Consider the following 20,457-nt stretch of genomic DNA (forward strand, 5'->3'; position numbering starts at 1 on the left):
CTAAAATAACGCACGCAAAAGCGCAAAACGTGGTTACCGTTCGGCGCATGCGCAGTGGCGACGACGCTGTTCTTTGCGTACGCAGAGCTTTAGCGTGCGCCATTCTAAAACTCCCTACTGGTAGATTAGAGAGGGCTCGATCATCCCAACCAATGGAGGGAGAGGGAAAGGGGGGGGGGGGGGTTTATTATAATGTCGGACTCCCCCGCACCGATTGGTTGCAAGTGCGCATGCGCTGCGTGGCGAGGAGTTAATCAGGCGGAAAGGAGGAGGCACTCGCAGACGACCAACGCTTTCGTCACCTCGCAGCGCGTATTGCAAATGTGGCCCATAAATCACGTGACCCCAATCAAGCAGTTCGACACTCCGTAATATCTCTATACTTTGTTTCGTCCAAACGCAGTCAACGCTACAAGCCGATGGGGCCAATCGCCGATTGGACAAGAGTTCTAGCCGAATGCCGACGCAGTACTCGTGTCCAATCTGTGCCCTTCACTGGCCCCCAGTTGGTGACGTACAAGATCTTGCAGCACAACCTCGTTTTCATTAAAGCTCTTTAGCTTGAATCACGTCGCACGCCGCACACGGTTTTCGTGCGAAGCAGATCGAGCGTAAGCTTTAAACGTGGAAAAAAAAAAGTGCCTCCTCGAACCAACAACACAAACAGAATTCATCTTCGTTTGTATTTTGACAGCAAACAGAACACCTTGGAACACAGACCTCTAAAACCGAAAACTTTTAAAAATAGTTGGGCTATAGTTGCACTCTTTCATTCCACACATTCATTCTATTAATATCGTCACCAAACTCGCTATGATGCTCCAGAGCAAAAATATACCTCGTATAAGAATTTAGATGTGGGCAAGCAATCGAAAGGCACTACAAGTATTGCAAGGGGATTCCCCACTCCCCACTGTGCCCGAGAGAAGGCGGGGTTTCGTGGCAGCAAAACCGCTACCGGCACATTCAAACACCACGGACTAATGAATGCCACGCAGTGCAAGAAAGAAAAGTTCCTTTCCAAGAGGAAATTCAATAAATAGGTCTCTCGAGTCTAAAGCGGGACAAAAATATGATTTAAATGAAATGAGCTAAGGGCACCAAGCTAGACGTCTACTTGTTAACCCTAAAGCCCCTGTATATGCAAAAAGTAATGCGATTCATTGTTCAAAATGTAATTCCTCGCCGGCCAATTCATTAAAAAAAATAGGCGTGCAACCAAAGAGAAGTGCCAGCCAATTGTGGCCTCGCAGACAAAACGCACGAAGCCACGATTGGCCGGCGCTTTCGCCCGAAAATGCAGTCGTGCAGCAGAGAGAAAACTGCTTGAACTTGGGAAATTGCGTTGCTTTTCCGTATGCAGGAGCTTTAGGTCCCTCAACAAGTCTGGTGTGTTAGTTGGAAGGCCACATATTGCATTGCGTGCCTGCAAAAGCATGGTGAGATGTGGGCGTTGCCACCGTGGAGATTTGTACCAATGTTGGGCAAGACGTGCAATGTGGTGGTAGTACCTGAGATACGCTACACCATGCGTTACGTGGGCTACAGCTCCCCCCCAAAAACGAGTCGACACCATCAAGGCGTTTTAGCGGATCAAGTTTCTATCACTTTCCGCTGCCCCAGAGAGAAAAAAAAAACTGGTCCGGCAAGAGGAAGGCAACCGTTGGCAAGAGCTCTGGACTCGTTCCGCACCAGTCCGCGCCGTCTTACGAATGTGTACGACTGCAATCGCCTAGCTAGAGCACGGACCAGGGAAACTAACCTACAACGATGCTACGTGCGACCTGCGTGCTATAATGGACGCGCGTGGGGCAATGCACGCTAGATGTGCGCAGCCCGACACACATGCTGCCGACGGATGCAAAAGGGGTCCCCTGCTCCAGCTAACCCCGACCGCGGCTGTACAACGAGGCGCAACTCGCAGACCCAACCGGGGGCACACGAGGCCAAGAGGTCGACCGGTGCTGCTACCAGAAACAACGAACCCGGCTCGAAAGCGAGTATTTTCGCCTCGCATATCAGATTTCGAGCAACCGTCTTTCTAAACAGCTTCCGACGCCGCTCAAAGTTTGTTTTTCTGCCCTTTTGTGCACCACACTCATGCGCACTGCTCTTCCGTGCACCACACTTTTGTGCGCCTTGCTAAAGTTGGCCCCGTGATAACACCAAAAATGCGGGCGTCGTCATCCCAGAGTTTCCCGTGATATTGCTCTAGTCGACCGACGACGACGTTGTGGGCCGAAGTTGGCCAGCAGCCGACGTTCTCTGCTCTTCCCCGTGTGTAGACGTTGGAAATGGCTTTCGATGGAATGTTGACCTTCCCAATGCGGGGCTTCACGCCGCACGTCTTGCCATCCTTCGACAGGGGACGGAAAGGTTTTCGTCAAAAGCTGTTGTTGTTCAGCCCGTTGAGGCGCTTCTGCAGTCCGTTCACGAGTTCTTCGAGCCTGCAACGACGACAGAGACGACTGCTGTCACCGCTGGAAAGCAGTACAGTTTTATAACTGGAGTGCATAATGGAAGCTTTCTACCGTTGAGTAAGAAGTATGGATGCATTGAACTGAACACTAGTATTATAGTAATTGTTTTACTTTACTCAAGATGCTGCAACTTTTTGTTTCATTCTGTTTTCGTGGATGAGCGAAATTTTGCACGCACATTCGCACGGTGCTTATCGTTGCAGGCAGCTTTTCCTCTGTCCGCTTAACATAGAAATCGTGTTGGTGATTTGAAGGACGGCGAAGGTGATTTTAGCCGAAAAAAGACAAACCAGAAGAGGGCTCCGAAAGTTTCAGTGATAAAGCCTCGGAGAACGATAGTGCTTGTTTTATGAATAAGAAACGGTAGTGTCCTTACGGGCACTACCATTTCTCAAAGTTGGATGCCATTCACGGATGTAGGTCGAGAATCTGAAACTTCTATTTTCAGTAATATTTCACGGACACTTTAATGACAAACTTAATTTGACGAAAAAGAACTATGCTAATGTTGTTTTAAACGTAAAATCATCCCGACCCGGGGTCTAACAACGAAAAAAGTTGCATGACCCCAAAAGGTTCACAAACGCAGGGTGCGGCCAGTCCTAATAGTCTCATGATCACCCCACAGCCGAGATTGCGGCATTAGCCAACAAGAATGCCCAAGAATAATCACGACGAAGCGCGAACAACGCCCCGCAATCGGCTTCAACGAGCCGCGGAAAACCCGTCGCAGGTATGGCCTTGCCTCTGGCACTTGAGCTCCGCCCCCTGGCGAGAGGCGATCTCGTCGTCAAGCCGCTGCCCGATGCGCCGCACCTCCTCGCGGAGTTGACGCAGGAGCGGGCTTCCGGCACCCGACGGGTCCCAGGCCTCCTCCACGCCGATGAAGTCCGTCTGGGCCTCCGTCGAGATCTTGGCCGTGTCGGCTGTCCTGTCGCTCCCACTGAAACGCAAAACTGGAGCGAGGATCCGCCGGACGGCGGCGGCGATGGGTGGGCGCCCCGGACGGAAACGTACCTTCCGTTGCCGAGCCCGAGCGTTTCCTGCATCTCGTACAGACGACTCGACGTCGCTGTCCTTTCGTTGGTCGTCTGTTGCACGGTGTCCTGAAAGAAGGGCGGAGTCGTTTGGCACCCTCACCGAGAAGTCGTGCGTGCCAACAATGCGGTGCCCGAAAAGCACCTTCGACTAGTGCGCTTATGCATTTATTAATGCATTGGCATTAGTACCCAGATGACAAGAAAAAGGTGACGGTGTTCATCTGTGGACAAAGCAGTGGAAAGGGAGGTGCACCACGTAGAGAGAAAAAGGGTAGCGATGAACAAAGGCGAGAGGGAGACAACGTCACGGGGCAGAAGCCAATGCGCACACGGATGCTAGGGCAAGTCTAAACTTGCAGGTGTGCGGGTCGCGTATGCTTTGGTTTGTGCTACAAAATGGAGTGTTAACCAAGTACCAGCACTGGTCCAAGTAGGCGGCAAAAGAAGATAGATTGTGAACGAAGGGGACGGGATACACAACATTTAATGTGTCCTCCAAAAGATACACAGCTTACGGCACAAAACACACTTCCAAAAGAGATTGCCAAAAGAAACCTCCAAAGCTAGAAAAAATTAAAGGAAGATCCATTGGTGGATCATTAGGGAAAGCGTTAGCGTGACCCTTGGGAAACTTCACACATGTTCCCCTTTGGGAAATTCTAATCCTGATCCCATAACGAAGCCAAAATGAAGCAGCAAAAAATAAAGGAAGCAAAAAAGAAACCGATAACAGGAAGCCACACAAGAGGGCCAAACGAGAAAGCTAAAGCAGAAAAGTGAAGAGTCAGCATTAGCGTCTCCCAAATGAGGATATGTATGGCGCTTCCCAAGGGTCATGCAACACATTCCCTAAGGATCCACCAATGTTTATTTCAAATACCCTCAAGGTAAATACATTGAAGAGGGGAGAGAGCTATAAAATATTAACCACGAAGTGTGCACGATAGCATGTTTAAACAAAACAGTATCAGCGATGTTATCAATAGGGGCAGGAAGGTGGTTCCAGCCTATCAATATTTCAGGCATAAAAGAACATTGAAATAACCAAGTTCTAAACTTCAGAATACCAACCTAGTGGCTACGACCAATGCAGGCAAAGGTGTCGAAAGGTGGAAATAATCAATTTATGACAAAGGGCAGCATTTTGACGAAATATTTTACGAAAAAGACACGACCGGCAGATATTTCGGCAATGAATTAGTCGCGGCACACCAAGAGTGTTTTTCACGGTAGAAACGCTCGCAGCGCGATGATACAGCTCGCCAACGCGACACAAGCCGAGGGGTTTCGAACGAACTCAAAAAGAGTAATTAGTGACGAGTGATTTTTGGCAGGTTAACATTCCGTACCGCCCTTACAACGAGGGTGGTTCTGAAACGGCAACAAACCATTTTACGAGAAACGGCACGTTGTGCAGTCGGATGTCGGAAACCCTGGCGATTGGCCGTGGAAGTTCCGCGGCAAAACCGACGAGCAAGCGCGATGGCCGCCGTCGTCGTGGCGTCCCAACTCGTGGTGCCGAAGCTTCCGTGACCTGTCAGGCTGGGGAGTGACCTAAGGCAGGACGAGCACCCGCCGCATCCGTCTCTGTCGTCGTGTCACCGCCATGATTGCACGACGTGACGTCGTCAGGAAAAGATCGAGGGACTGCTAACCGGTAATGCCGGTCAAAAGAGAGGCTGGCAATCTAGAAAGGAACGCATCTCGGCGAACTTTCTCCGCAATGGTTTACGACTTCCCTAGTTCGAAATCTCCACCGTCCTCGATTTCGATCGAGACGTAGCGACGAGAATGCAGAAACACCTTCGCCACGGTACGACCTCGACGCAATCTCTACGGAACCGAACGAGTCATCTGCGACGCGATCGAGTTTGGCAGCAGGCACTTGGGGTGGCATCTGTCGTTAGCCTTTCCACCCAATAACTCGGTTATTACTATCGCGGCCCAGGACCAGACTGGAGGGATTGTAAGTGTCATAGAGCAATGAAAGTCAATGAGATAAAAAGAAAACCACTCACGGAGCCCCAGTTTTCCGACTTCCAGATGGCCTTCATGTGGAGCTCCTGAACGTCTTTTTCCAGCACCTTCACCTGATGGACAGGCCAACGAAGACTCGTCAGCAACTTCGCTCGAATAGTTCAGACACCCAAGGCAGGCGACAGACACTAAGGTTCTCTCTCAACGAGTCTGGTACGGTCTGTTGCAGGCCAAGAAAAGCGGGACACAAGCTTTTCCCACGAAGCCCTCCAATCTTTCCAATTCAGCAGAGTGAACGCTTAGGAGAGGAAAGTGGAGGAAACCAACAGTTAGGGCGAGCTAAGAGCTTGCTGCTGCTTTTCTTAACCTGCACCAGACTACAGTGTGTACCATCCAAAGGTTTGCAAAAATATCTCCAAACTATTTTTTTTTTTTAAATTCCACGTTGATTGGCTCGAAAGCTCGTAAACTTTTGAGCGGTTGAAGTTCGATAAGTTTAGACTTGCATAACCCAGTTGGTTGTCGTCGCTGTAAACGTATGGCGGCAATTACACATTTGAAGCTGCCCCGCTAAACTTTGTACACTGCGGAGTGGGTTGCTATGCACACAGTACACAGTTTCACTCTGCTGAGGCTATTTATAGTTTTGATATTAGGCCCTGACAAGTGCCAGACAGTCGCTTTGCATGTCGGCTGCTCTGGCGGTAAAGGTAATCTGAGCGCAGGCACTTCCGATTCAGACGTTTTCTTGATACTGCTCCTTTGGGAACCAAACCCAACTAGTGGGAAACATCTTCAGGGATAAAAAGTCGACCATCAGTGGGTTAAATAGCTTTTTTGGGAGTCGATGCGAGTTCAAACGTTGCACATTTTACACGAAGCAAAGTTGGACCAGTTTTAACCTAATTTGAGAACCGAGTCTCTCGGAGATCGCGATCCGGTCTTTCAAAAACGTGGCATGCACTGCCCTCTCGACACGTGTCTACAGAGAGCCTGGGGAGCGAGTACTTGCCTTCTCGAGGGCCAGATCCCGCTGTGCCTGCAGCGCCCTCAACTGGTGCCTGCCCCGGCGGCCCCGGCTCTCCCGCAGCCGGTGCACCGTGGCCAGCAGGGTCTCCTGGTGGCGCGCCACCTTGGCCGGAGTCCAAGTGCCCTCAAGGCCTTGAATGATTTTGTCGAGACCCTGGCGGGTGGCACACGTGCGGCATATAACGTCCATCGCACTCTACAACACCGCCTTCAGCGGCGCTTCGTTAACTTTTCAATGTTATATAACCCCGCATTTTCGATAAATACCAATAAACCCCCCCCCCCCATCGCGCTACGGCACCTCCTCCTCTCTGGCTCCACGCCAGCTGTGCGACGCTCCTTTCACGAACACCCGGCGGTGTCTGTCAGTTTGTCAGCGCCACGGAGAGAGGGAGTGGGTTATGCATGCTGACGTCAGCGTTTCAGAACCCCAAATTTCGTGGGAAGAAAACTATTCTTTTTATCTGTACAGGGACGTTCTTTGAGTGTTCAGGTCACACATACTTTCCCGGGAGGTTGAGAATCTCGTGCTCGGGTCCGATTTTTTTTTACGTAAGCCTCGACAAACCTTGATTTTCTGTCAGATACTAAAAAATCGAATGCCGGAAAACACCAAATTAGTGGGACAAAATAAACCCCAAAAACCCCAGAATTCAAAGAAAAACAAACCCCCAAAACACGGAACCCTATTTATGACCGAGAAAAACTTACGCTGAGCACGAGGTTGTCGCAGTTCTCGTCGTCGCTCGACATCCCGTCCGATGCGTCACACCTGCAAGCGGTAATAATCGACTGATTGGTCGACGGTATTTTTTTCGGCTTCGGGGTACGGCCTCATACTTAAAGGCCAACAAGTGACCAGAAAGGAGGAAACTCTCCCCCGATTCCTTCATTCCATTCACGAAAGGAAAAGGCCCTCCTCCTTCCTGCGGGAAGAGGGCAACTGGGAACCAGCTTTCTGCCCAGCAGAAGACGATTCAGTGGGTCGGCTTCTTAAGACTCGCGCCGTCAAGCAGTAATAAGCATGCGCGTTTCTGCTTCAGCACAATCTCAACTTGGTTTCCAACAGCGGGGTTCGCGGCCGCGTTGGCACAATAACGCCGCAAACAAACTCGGAACAGACCTGGCGTCAGCGAGCTTCCGCAGCTCCCTCTGGCAGAGGTCTGCGCTCTGGCTGGCGCTGTCCAGGCGTTCCCGCATCGAGTCGTCCCGCTCCCTCTGCGCGTAGTACACGTCTGCCAGGAGCTCTGCAAATCGCCAAGTCACTATTTATTGGCACCGAGAATCGCGAACGTCTTTACCGAACGGGAACGAAACAATAGACCCCTTACCGAATAACCCAAGCATCAAAAAGAATGCTGGGAATGCAGATACACGCGCTGCGCATGCTGGCGTCTTCGGCTCTAACTGTTCGAAAGCAAAAATCTAAAACAAATGGCACTACTCACGCGCGCTCCACGGGCGCTTTATTCTGGTCATTTACTTTGAATCTTCTATAGGGAAGGCAAGCACGTGCAGTGCATGTGCCTACATTCCCAACATTCTCTTTGGTGCTTGGGTAATCTAGCAAAAGGTCTCGTGGATGTCCGCAGTTTGTTGGTTCTCAGGATGTGTGCTACGATGGACAAGGTCATAACTTTCCTGCAATACAGTGCAGGGTTTCCAAAACAATTCGGTTTTGTGGAGCATACACCAAGCAACGACCCAAATAACTACTAATAATAACAATAGTAATAAGGAGTTTTAGAATATCGCACGCTGAAGCTTTGCGTACGCAAAGAATAGCGTCTTCGCCGCTGTGCATGCGCCGAATGCTAACCACAATTTGCGCTTTGCGAGCGCTGTTTTAGCTTACGCTATTTTTTGAAAATTGCACGCATACGCAAAGAGTCTTTGTGCTCCTCTAAGGAGGGTTTGTGACGAGAAGTTGGCTAAAGCCAAGAAGAGAACAGTTAAAAAATGGCGGCTCTCAGGACCACCAATGCGGCCGCTACGCTGTTGTCGTAAGCGCGATGTCGGCGGCATCCTCGTGACTGCAATTTTCAATACGAGACGACATTGCACTCGGTTTGGAAAACCCACCCAGCTAAAAATTATCATTAGATCCAATTGGAATTCTAACTGGTTTTAATTGGAGCCAATCGGTTTTAATGGGTTCCAATTGAAAGCACACAGGCCAATGGGTCTCACCAGTTGGAAAAAATTTTCCAGTTGGAAACTTAATGGGTTTCAAATGGTTCCCGTCGGTTCCCATTGGTTCGCATTACAGTAACCAATCGGTTGTCCGAAAACCTAACTGGTACCAATTGGAAATTCCAATTGGAATCTAATGAGAATTTTCGACTGGGCAGTAAGGTGGGCAACGATCACCATCTTGTAAACCCTGAGATGGGGAACGATAAAAAAACGGACGAACACAACAAAATCTCAAAAAGAGATTTTGTTGTGTTCGTCCGTTTTTTTATTGTTCCCCATCTCAGGGTTTACAAGATGTCGATTAATTACCAGCTCGCTTGCACTCTCTCACTGCTAACGATCACCGGCAACTTCATGCTAGCGAAGTGCAAACATTTCTCGGCGAAGGTCAGTACACGAGACCTCTCTTACTGAGGCGACGCAAGCGGAGACGACCGGTCGACCGCTCGCGTCGCATTCTCATGTCTAAACAAATCTAAAATGTTACTTTGGACCAAAAAACTTAATTTTACTCAAGTTACAGCATTTCGTGAATGAAATAAAAATTGTGACTGTATCTTGATGGCGTTGCAAGCACGAGATGCTTGGGCTTTTGCGTCGCGGCGGAAAAACGCTATTCTAAAACTCTCTTGCATAGCGTGTGCTAACGCAAGCGCTAAATTTAGCGCTAGCGTGCGCTAAAATTGCGTATGCTATTCTAAAACTCCCTAATAACTTTATTTCCGTCGTTTATAATGGCGGACCCAAAGCAAAATGCCGTAGTGTACAGCTCTCGTCCCACTCCCACAGGTCGTACACTCAAATAGATGCCTACGGAGTGTATCGACAAATACCCACACCATAAAGAAATACGTGCAACAAAATAGTGGTATCAAAAAGTTGCTACCATATGACACAAGCAAACGAAAGACTGCGGTTAAAACAATGTGGAAGACCGTGACAATACTCTTGCATACAGCCTTCCGGCAATTCTAAGAATGTCTCCATAATAAAGGCGTACAAGGTAAAGATATGGATATCATGAAGCCCGGCCGAGATACCCTTTCGTTGAGAATTTTCGACGGTCATCGCAAAAGAGAAAGACAATCCTAAAAATGCAAATTTTCTCTTTTTTTTTTTTTGTTAGTTGCACGCTTTTTTAACAATTTCGTTCCAGTTTCTAAACAAGCTAGATTGTTGAGCTATTCATCACCCCATACTACTGATATAAAGGCGTCCGAGCAGCTGAAAAAAAGAACTGAATTTGCTGAAGACAAGTTTTGCTGCGCACAAACCGACTGCATCCAGTCAAGGAGGTGCTCACCGGCAAAAGAGACGCCCGTCGGCGGCGGCGGCGGACTTCCGTCGGGGCTCTTCAGCCTCCGCTGCATGTCCAGCTGCGACTGCAGATGCTGCAGCTGATTCCACAGCTGCAACGAGAAAGGTGTGCAGATGCATCGTACTGCGACGCATTCAGGAATTCATACTCGGCGTCGTGGTAGTTATCGACCTAATGTAGCAAAAAGGTTAGTGCGTATAAACAAAAGCTAGCGCCTGGAAAACCCGTGAACTCGTACGGTGCCGTACACGGCAGCCACCGCCGTGCGTGCGCTATGCCGTACTCGTCGCTTGTATACCCGAAAGCTAGCGACTGGAAAACAAGTGAACTCGTTCGGTGCCGTACTCGGCGGCTGTCGCCGTGTGTGTGGTCTTCCGTACTCGTCGCTAGGCCTAAGTTGTCATCTGGGCTCCGTGGATGGAGCGGCATTGCTTTACACCGCGCTGCCAGTGACATACAGTACTGGGTCCCTCTCGCTTTCGCGCTGCGGGTCAGTCCCAGACACGAAGGTTTGAGGCTCAGGCGCAGGACGCGGCGCCAGAACACACGTGGGCTGGGCTGAAGACGACTGATTTTCGTTCTTTTTTCCTCGGGTGCATAAAAGCCGCAGTCCAAAGTCCACTCGTCGAACAGCGTTTATCCCCACCTTCTCCAATTTCCGGTTCGTCAGACACTTGTGAAAAAGCACCTCCGTGTTGCGCAGAGGGTTGTTTGAGCAGCCCACAGCGCTACAGGTTGCACTCGGCATCTTCCGAGGAACAGCTGGGCAGTCTTGGGCGCACAGAGTTGCTCGCTAAAACGAGTCTTTATGTCCTCAAAAGCAAATAAACAAAAGGCTTTACCGAAGCTACACGGACTACAGATAAAAGCAACGGCTAAACACGCCAATCACAAGCCGAAGTAGCGGTGGTAGCGGCTCAAAGAAGAGCACTCCCCGCAACGCCTGCACCGAAGGAAAAAAAGAGGACGATACGGACGTCACGGCCCAATGTTGCTTTAGCGATCGGCAACCCGCCGGCCGCCCGCTAAGGAGCAGCGGCTCGCGGCGGGTCGCATTTTTGTTATCGGCATTAGTTGAGGATGCGGCGTCCTACGGACGTAATATTTTGGCCGGAGTCGTATTTTGTGTCACTACAGCGATACCAGTAATGTATTCCATTTTGAGTTTTGGCCGGAGTTGCCCTTTAAAGAAAAAATTTGACGAGTTCTAGGTGGGATTCGAACCCACGACTCTTTGGTTGTGAGCCAGACGCACTACTGACTAGCCCATGCAAGGCACGCTTGCACGGCTTGACAACGAGCGGGGGTTTAAATGTTTATATGCATACCTGTGAAGCAAAAGTGAGACGACAGGACGATCTCGAGATGTGATAGCGCCTCCGAGCATGAGAAGTGAATGAGAAGGCAATGTGAACGGGGCCCGATAACGCTATCGCATTCCACTCTTAAAGGCAAAGCTCAAGCGTCCTCCAAGTTTTTTTAATTTATTCATAAGCTGCTTATTTAATCGACGTTTTCGTGCCATTCGTATCTTTTGGTCTCGCGGCCACGTTGAGTGTGTTTTTTTCTGAGCACTGGTGCACTGCAGAGAAGCAGCAGTCGCGGAGCTTGCTTCCGCATCTGTTGCTTCTCTGCAGTGCACTAGTGCACAGTGAGAAGTGCACTCAACGGGGCTCAAGTAGGGCACCGCGAGCTATGAAAACGGGCACCACGTGGAAACTTCCGTGGCAACTTGCGCGGACGCTGCGACGTGGCGGCGTGGCATGGGTTCAGTTCACAGCGCCCGCGCAAGTTGCTACGAAAACTGCCGCAAGGTCCTCGTTTTCATTGCTCGTGCGTTTAAAAGTTCACATTAGACAACTTCTTGGCTTGACGAACAAACTTAATTGGGTTTCGAGTTGTCACATGCTGTCTAAGCGGTCCACGATAAACAACAACTTTGAGGGGTAAATAAACTTGTGTCATACATTTCGCAAACATTTCTTGTGTGGCATACCTGCTTATGATCCATAGGCCTACGTAGAGGAAATTGTCAAATGTCAGCTTCGGATGTGTACAGCATTCATATGACAAATCATAATTTTATCTGGTATTATATTTCAATGAATTTCTGATAATTCAAAACTTGCGATAATTCAGACAAAATTCGTGGCTTCCTTGAGTTTGAATTAAAGTGAGTCTCCTTACTGTACAAGGAAGAAACATGCCTCAGAGAGTATCTTCGAACTGTCTTTTAGTATGATGTATTAGCAGTGTGACCACAGCCTAAAGTTTACGGCCACCTGCATGTATAGTGACACAATTCCGAGTAGGGAGGCGTCTGCATCTCGTCGCTTCTCCCAACGAGGTGGTGGGTGGGGGGGGAGGGGTTACCTTAGCATTGATTTCCTTGAGGGCCTTGACTTCTTCTGGCAGCGGAAGTCGCAACCGAGACGGCGTCGGCGGCTCTGGCTCTGCCTTGCCTCCGCCAATCGTGAAGGAACCCATCCTGCGGGAAGTGACGCGGTCTCCAGTCAACGACGCCATTCGTACGTCGGAAAGAATCGTCGTCAGCATTGCGGTTATGACCGCGGCGCAATTGTAACTGCAGCGCTATAACAACACTGCCCCATATTGCGACGCGTGCGGTTATCATGCCTATTGGAGAGTGACGAGTCGGCAGACGCACCGCATTAACCTACGCTAGCCGAGGCGCACCAGTACCATACCTTCCCAACTATATTCTTTAGACAATTTAAAGGGGAGCTCCCTTCGGCGGTTTCTTGAGCTACCCAAACATATTTTTGAACATCCAGGCCAATAGCTATTGAGAACATGGCAATTTTTTTTTTATTCATTTATTTCAACATTTTGCCAGCGACGAGGCCAAAGCAGGTTTGCGGGTATTTTAAGAATACGAGCACGCAAGTATTATAAGTGTTATCACCAAAACTGCACACATTTTCGCTCACAACAGCATCCATGGATAGTTCCATTTATCAATACAGTTAAAAAAAAAGTTTCTAAGAGAGTCAGTGTTGAAGCGAATTGGCACAATAAATTTGCTATGTTTCGTTCTAGTTTCGTTAGCGAAGCTTGCATATTTCCGAATATCAATAAAGCGACGACCCCGTAGCACTTTAAAAAATAATTTCGTTCGAGTAAACATTGTCCTGGCACTTGTGGCCAGAAGGCAGGGCTGGGCAGTATCGCGATACATAGTATCTTAGAGATACTTTCGAGTATCTGCATCCCTGTATCGAGATACATTTGAAAAATGTATTTGTATCTCAATAGTAAAATACATTTACAATGTATCACTTGTATCACGATACTTTGCCAGACTAGGTATCCCGTTACATTCGTTGCCATTCTTAAGATAAATTTAAAGGATAAAAAAACATGCTTGGTGCAACTTGCTTCGAAATTTATAATCTCTCAGTCACCAACAATAAAAACAAAATTGTGGTTTAAAGAACGTTGCTTGCAAGAATAACAAAATCAGCTCCTCTCATAAAGCCCTCCACTCTTTCCAATTCAGCGGAGCAAATGCCGTGAAGGAGTTAAGTGGAGAAAAGGTATGGCCCTGTCGTCCAATTTCCCTACACTACTCAGAAGCTTATATGACAGTTTGAGAAGCGCCCTCATGCCAAAACAGGGTTCATTTCGCGCAGACGCCTTTTGTCAAGCATGGTACGCAGTCTTTATCGTTCTGTAACTATGTGGTTCAACGGGGGTGACATGTTTTTTTAACGGAATTAACGATAAAGGGTTCGAGGTAATGGGTAGTGCATAAAATGGCACAAAAAGAGGAGCATAAGCATAAATTACCTTTCGCATTCGCCACAAACCTGCACCCTCTCCACGTAGCACCATTCGGAAACAAATGTCTTTCTACGAGTATCTGTATCTGTAATCTAGAATACTTTTTCGCCATTATTGCGAAAGTATCTCAGGAATATCCCATTGCATAAAAGACAAATGTATATCAGTATCTGTACTTTAGCCTTAAAGCACATGTATCTCAGTATTTGTATTCCCAAACACTTTTTGGAGTATCTCTGCCGAGTCCTGGTAGAAGGTTCGCGTCGAATGTCAGCAGGGAGACAGAGTCTATGGGTCGACGGCGATCGAAAATAAAGGCGATGCCAAAACAAACATTCAGATTTTACCTATCTGTAGTGGCACGACGTCGCACGTCGTATAACTTGCAGCTCCAGCAAACAAACGCAACATTTTGCACCTTTTTTTTTTTTTTTTTTTTTTTTTGCTTACACGAGTTGAATTGGCGTTCATTTCACACCATCACACTTTTTGTGACCCGTCAGAATCACAAGTGGCAAGCTTGCCTGCCACGGATGTCACGGCACTGAAAAGCGCGGGTATGTTTCGAGTATTGGCTTCGGCATCATTTTCATTTGCCGATTTCACACTGACTATTCTAAATTTCGCTATACTAAACAGCATAGCGGAAAAAAATAGTAGGGGGTAGCTCGAAACATCGCATGGGGGTACACCCTTCAAAGGCCGGTTCACGGGAATTGAGGGGGGCCCCCACCTCTGACACGAGCTTGTCCATATTCCCTCGTTGTCCCGTCCCGCCCCCTCGTCCACCTCGTCCAAGTGGATGACGGGGTCACTGTGCGTCCGGCGCGGGCTGCCGGGGGGCGCTGCTAGTCGACTCCGGCCTGGCGCCCCGCCCCCCGCAAGCGCCTGGGGCTTGCGCACCTCGCAGCCGCGCCGGCACGTGGCCGCTGTCGGCCCGCCGGCAAGCACCGAGCGCGACACCACGTCCGGGACGTCCCGTTCCTGTCCAGGGGTACGGGCCGTGAAGGATGGGTACTGAAGGCCAGGCGGAGACGCCGGGTGGGGCGCACGGACGAAGGCACTGCGGGGCAGCAGCCCCGGCTGGCTGCAACGCTGCAAAGTGAGGTACGGGCGGGAGCGGCATGTAGCGTATCGTAAACATCGACGTCGGTAGTCTCGAGGCAAAGAATAAAAAAGAAAGAAACTTAAAAAGATACACTATTTTATGGACAATGACAGGATGAGAATGTTGGGGAGGCCTTTCGGTCGTCCCGCCCGCGGAGCGGGCTCCTCACTTTCAACAAAGCATCAGTGACCCAAGCCCTTAGAGCGTGGGCGCGCAACGCGTACCGCAGGCAAGGCGATCAAAAGGTATGCCCTGTCATTTCCGTTCTGTCAGTGACTACAGCCGCCGACACTTACCAGGCCAGAGCAGGACTTGCGCTCCAGAGAGACGCTCAGGGGCAGCGAACGGAAGTCATTGCCGCCAGGGACAGCCGCCGGGGCCGCCTCGTCGCAGCCGCCGCCGCCCCGGCCGCCGCAACTCAGGGAAAAACAGGAGGGGGAGCCCCCGAAGTTGGGTGGGGGGTCCAGGATCCACTGAGAGGTCAGCTCTGGCCCCCTGGAGTCCCCGTCCCCCGTCCGGCCCTGGCCCGACGCCGGGCCGACGCCCTGCGCCGACCTGCGGAGGCTTCCCACCACCGCGCAGTCCGCATCTGCGTCGGCAGATGGCACCGGTGAACAGCAGACGAGAATGGAGGGCCTAGATTGACGAGAGCGTTCATCTCTGACCACGAGAAACGTTGAAATTTAATCCAATAAATTTAGGGAACGTCCTATGAAGCCGAGAGTCGTGATTTCCTCGGAAACAAGCAGAAAAAAATTTTTAAACGGAAGTATGAGTGCACACCAAGTGAATGTACTTCGAGTGAAGTACAAGTTTTTTTCAAACCTACTCGTAGTAGTACTTTAAGTACAATTTACTCCAAGTACTTGCAACTGCTTACTACCATGTGCCTTAAAGGAGCGATGCAACAATTTTTGTACTTTGCGCAAATACCGCTTAAAACAGATCCCTAACGTTAATGACCTATGAAACATGCCTTCGTTCTTCACCCCACGCAATAGAAGTCCCAGAAAAAAATTTAAGAAAAACGAGCAGCGTTCACCCCTCAACTCACAGCCAGAACAAGTGGCCACGTGACCTGGAGGTGATTATATGCCGCCAGTGTTGATCATAGCCACACGCTGGGGTTGGCAAAGTGCAGGACACGCGCTGAGTTCCAGACATTGTTATGGCTCGGCTGTTGTCGTCGTTGCAGCGATTGGACACGGGTCACTACCCGAATGCTTCTCGAGCTAGCAAGTATCACGAGCCCAAGTCGAGTGCCCACGCAATGCTCAGGTCCAATCTATGAACCGCATTCAAATATCGTCACTTGGGTGTACTGCGATCCCCACGTTACGTCATCAAATTTTGCAAAGGAGAGATTGAATGAAAATGATCGCTTTTGTCCTTGAAATTACACCGCAACAAAGGAGTTCCTTGGCCAGTGGCGTTGCGTGTGGGTATCCTTGAGCCCCAGGTGTGCCAGTAAGCTCGTGTAGAGTGAAAAACATTCCAGTTGAATACCGTTGCACCGGTCCTTTAAAGTCTCTTACGACGAGGGCACGGTGCAGCCATCCATTGGGTAGCTGTGGTACACTCTGCGTTTCCGTATACTCCTTATTTTTTCTGCCATCGTTCTTTCTTCCTTGACTCGATAAACTTTTCTCACAATGTTTTAAATGATTGTTTTTCAAACATAAATACATACATTTGATCTCGCAAATACCGCAAAACCTTCGCTCTAGTGAAATGTATTTCCAGGGTCAGCTCATAGATGGCGCCATCGTGCCAGTGCGTTCCCTTGTCGTAGGACGTCGCAAGAACTCGGTCGTAAGCAGACGCAACTGCGCGAGCGGACCTAGAGCGATCGCGAGAGGATGCAACGAAGTCGAGCACGTCCACGTGCAAGTGTCTGAACCAGCCTTCACGTACGTGATTTCATGCACATAATTCGTGCAAACGGGAAGTTTCCGGCGGACACACCTTTGAGCGACGTGACAGAGTGGCGCCGCCTGGGAGGCTTTGCAGGAGGATTGCGCTTGGTCCCCGAGCTTTCGTTGGACGAAGTGCTGCGGAGAAAAAAAAAGCAACGCGCGGAACCTCGTTCCATTTGCGCGGACGTACACCCGAAACAAAACTGCGGTAAGGCGGTGGAAAATCACCTGACCTCCAACTTTCCTCTACGCGGCTCACACGACGGCTAACTGTTGCAGGCATATTGAGCCCAAGTCGAAATGTAATCCTATTTGATTGGCATGCGACGCGACCACGGTTGAAAACAACTGAACATTTAAATGAAAACTGAACTCCTAAAAAGTATTTCTTGTTTAAGTGCCTCATGGGACACACATGTCATGAAATAAACTTTTCTTAATAATAATTTGCTTGCAATGTTTGTATTGCAAAGCACGTTGTAGGCGAGATGATTCTGAAATTTGATCAGATTTCAAGAAATTGACACCGAAATAGAAGCATGTTTCGGAATCGTTCAAATGGTTCTCATAACGTGAATAATTATTTTTTTTCTTTTTTTTTTTTGGAAGGGGGGGGGGGGGGGGGGAATTGCAGTTTATTTGTGACACATAACTAATCTGCCCACTTAAAAAAAGAAAGTTTTGGGGAGTTTATAAAGAAAAAAAAAAGAACTTGCAAAAGAGTAACACATCAAGTTTGGGGCTGTGGTTTGTTCACTCGAATGTTTTGCTCAGTCTAAACATTTTTTTTTTCACTCGAAATAATGCACATGGCATCATTAATCGTCAAACATGACGTAGAAAACGCCAAAACGCTGCAAAATAATTTATTATTACGCTATTGGTTACACCGATAAATTTGGCTATTATTACGCCCCTAAATTTGACATCCCTGCTTTTTTGACGATCCAATAAACTAAAAATAAGTCAAACCTAAAAACAGGTTGTCACAAACCATCTTTAATGGGAAACAGATATATAGATCTTTCTAGAATACACTTATGTAACTTTTACTGCTTGATATAACCCAAAAGACCCATACTAAAACTGTCAGTAATTATAATAGATACTGCCCTCTTTTTTGTTGTCATTTTCAAAAGTGAAGAACAAAAAATTACGGAATTGACAAGCTTCTATGCATTGGCAATACACAAGAACCAATTCAATTAGTCCGCCAAGTATATATAACCATAATTTCATAATAATTAGGAGAAGCCACATACATGTATGTATGTGGCTTCTCCTGATAACCGAAGTGTAAACCCGAAAAATGCCTGGAAGCCTTATGGTGAAACTTTCAAAAGCTGGACGTGCTTCAAAGCAAGTGTTTCTTCCTTGGGAAAATACTTTCTCTTTGCGGGCCGTAATAGCAGCGCTGCCACTCGTCAAGGTCAAACCAAGGTCCTAATTAACGTAATCTGAGTATACAAAGCATGGGTGATTATGTGACATGTGAGAGTGAAAAGCTCACTGAATGACCAATGGGGAAGGGACGCGACAAGACAATGGAAGGAGGGGGAGAGGAAAGGAGCAGACGGACGAGTGGAGGCAAAGACATACATCTCCTGGATGCATGCGCGCCAAGTTCACGAGTTGACGGTGATTGGCCGTGATGGTTGGCCTCGCCTAACATATAGAGAAAGAAAAGCTGATTGTACGGTTCTCCTATTGCGATTCTTAGCAAACTACAAACTGCAGCGTCACATATGAGCGAAGTGACTCATGTTAACCTAAAGGCCCGTTCACACTCTTGCGACTGCTTGCGACCTCTTAAACCTGGGCTCCTTAAAACTTCTTAAACCAGAGAACACACTGGCGCCATCTATTGAGAAGCAGTGTAAACTCGGCGGTCCGGCATATTTTTTTTTATTTCTCGCGCAATATCCTTTCTTTTTTGGCTCGAAAAACTTTTGTCAATGTTATAAACAAGCCTTTCTATGGGTATTACGCACATTTGACCTCGGAAATCCCGTAAAACCTTCGCTTTTGTGAAATGCAGTTCTAGGGTCACCGCATAGATGGCGCCACAATGTCAGTGTGTTCCCTCATTCTAGAAACATTTAAGAAGTTGTAAGAGATCTCGTCTCTCTCAGTCGTACTCGGTCGCAAGAGTGTGAACGGGCCTTAACTGATATGCAAACAAGAATGAGGCGCACATCGTTCTTCGCAATTTAGTTTTCTGCCTCTTCTCTATAACAACAAAAGGCACAGCAAATAATTTATTAAAAGAGCAACTGCAAAGAAAAGCTTAAAAGTATTGCAGATACGCTTGCTGAATTACATTAATTGGGTAGCGACTGTTAATAACATGTTATATTCAAACTAATTGATTATCACAGCTTAAACATGGTGAGAGGTATGATGCATCAAACTATAATTCTGAAGCACATCAGTTTGTGATCTCTTGTGTAGTGTGATTAAAAAAGTCAAAGTAAAACGAAGAGGCTCCAAGTTCGATATAAAAAATAAAAAGAGAAAACTCAGACTAAACGCATATGCAAGAAAAAAGCTAACAAATGCGCATACGTTCTTTAAAAAAAAATAATAATAAAACCCCGGGGTGCATGGAATTGAACGAACTCTCGTAGTCACGCTTGGGAAAGCCGAGCGCTCGCATTCAAAAGTGATATCGTGTCCGTCATTTTATTTTTTACACAGAAAGTATATGATGAGCTGATCAGCGAGATCATACCTTAGGCTCGAATCATCGGGAGGTGTGTCTTGGAGCGGCATTAATGATTCGCCACCTTCCGCAATCCGAAAGTCCATCGACCTGACCGCCCGGCCAAGTCATACACCTGAAACGAAAATCGAAGCCAAACCACTTTAGTTTTTTTGTTCGTTTTTGCCCCCCAACACACCTGAACACTTCGCCGAAACACACAAATGCATATGTCGTCGAAATTTGCGATCTAAACCGATGTAAACGAAGGCGGAAGTTTGGCCGCGGAAGACAGAAGTGGTAGCTGTCAAACTTACGGTCAACATTTTTAAACTCGAATCAAGGTGCGAAGCAAACATCGATAAAGAAAAAAAAGGTCGCGACGTCGAGGAGCGTTGCACGTTGTCGTCTTGGCACGAAGTGGTCTTAAAATACGCTTATCGCGTGAAAATTAGCGAATAAAGAAATCCTGGCACGAATCTTGCATCGGAAGGCAAACAAATTCGCAGATGTGTCGGGCATACGAAACAAGTGGTTCGTAGCGTTCTATGCTGCGCTCGTTCGCGACCTGCAAGGGCTGACAAACTTACCAACGTGCGGTGCCAGCTCGTAGAGTGGTATCAATAATATATTCATCGTTGATAACATGAAGTAGTAAGCGTGGTTCCCTTTAAAGGCTTTAAATGTTCGATGGTAATCGCCTGATCAACCACCAACACACGTATCTGTTTGCAGTTGATGTTTGCCACCGTAGATGGCGCCAAGGTTGCTTTTGTTTTTTTTGTGCGTTTTTATTTTAGGTGTAGAGGCATTCTATTGTCAATCATTTGTCAGCTGTCTTGATCTCTCGAGGGAGAAGCTGGAAGTTCAAGGTCACATATTGTTTTA

General features: G+C 48.2%; 1 protein-coding gene across 1 annotated transcript; it reads right to left on the minus strand.

Moving 5' to 3' along the window:
* Positions 1–669: 669 nt before the first annotated feature.
* On the minus strand, positions 670–20,314 carry LOC8028159. The gene is made up of 14 exons (XM_029982471.4): positions 20,160–20,314; positions 19,600–19,705; positions 16,918–17,003; positions 15,249–15,541; positions 14,578–14,939; positions 12,414–12,528; positions 10,026–10,131; positions 7,650–7,773; positions 7,238–7,298; positions 6,510–6,680; positions 5,539–5,610; positions 3,498–3,586; positions 3,226–3,423; positions 670–2,447 (listed from the first exon to the last, which is right to left on the minus strand). The coding sequence occupies exons 2-14, from the start codon at positions 19,674–19,676 to the stop codon at positions 2,384–2,386; spliced, it is 1,818 nt and encodes a 605-aa protein (XP_029838331.2). The 5' UTR covers positions 19,677–19,705; positions 20,160–20,314; the 3' UTR covers positions 670–2,383.
* Between the last annotated feature and the right edge of the window lie 143 nt (positions 20,315–20,457).

This window comes from Ixodes scapularis, unplaced genomic scaffold, assembly GCF_016920785.2.
Source record: "Ixodes scapularis isolate PalLabHiFi unplaced genomic scaffold, ASM1692078v2 PGA_scaffold10__122_contigs__length_95168666, whole genome shotgun sequence".
NCBI classification, from domain to species: domain Eukaryota; kingdom Metazoa; phylum Arthropoda; class Arachnida; order Ixodida; family Ixodidae; genus Ixodes; species Ixodes scapularis.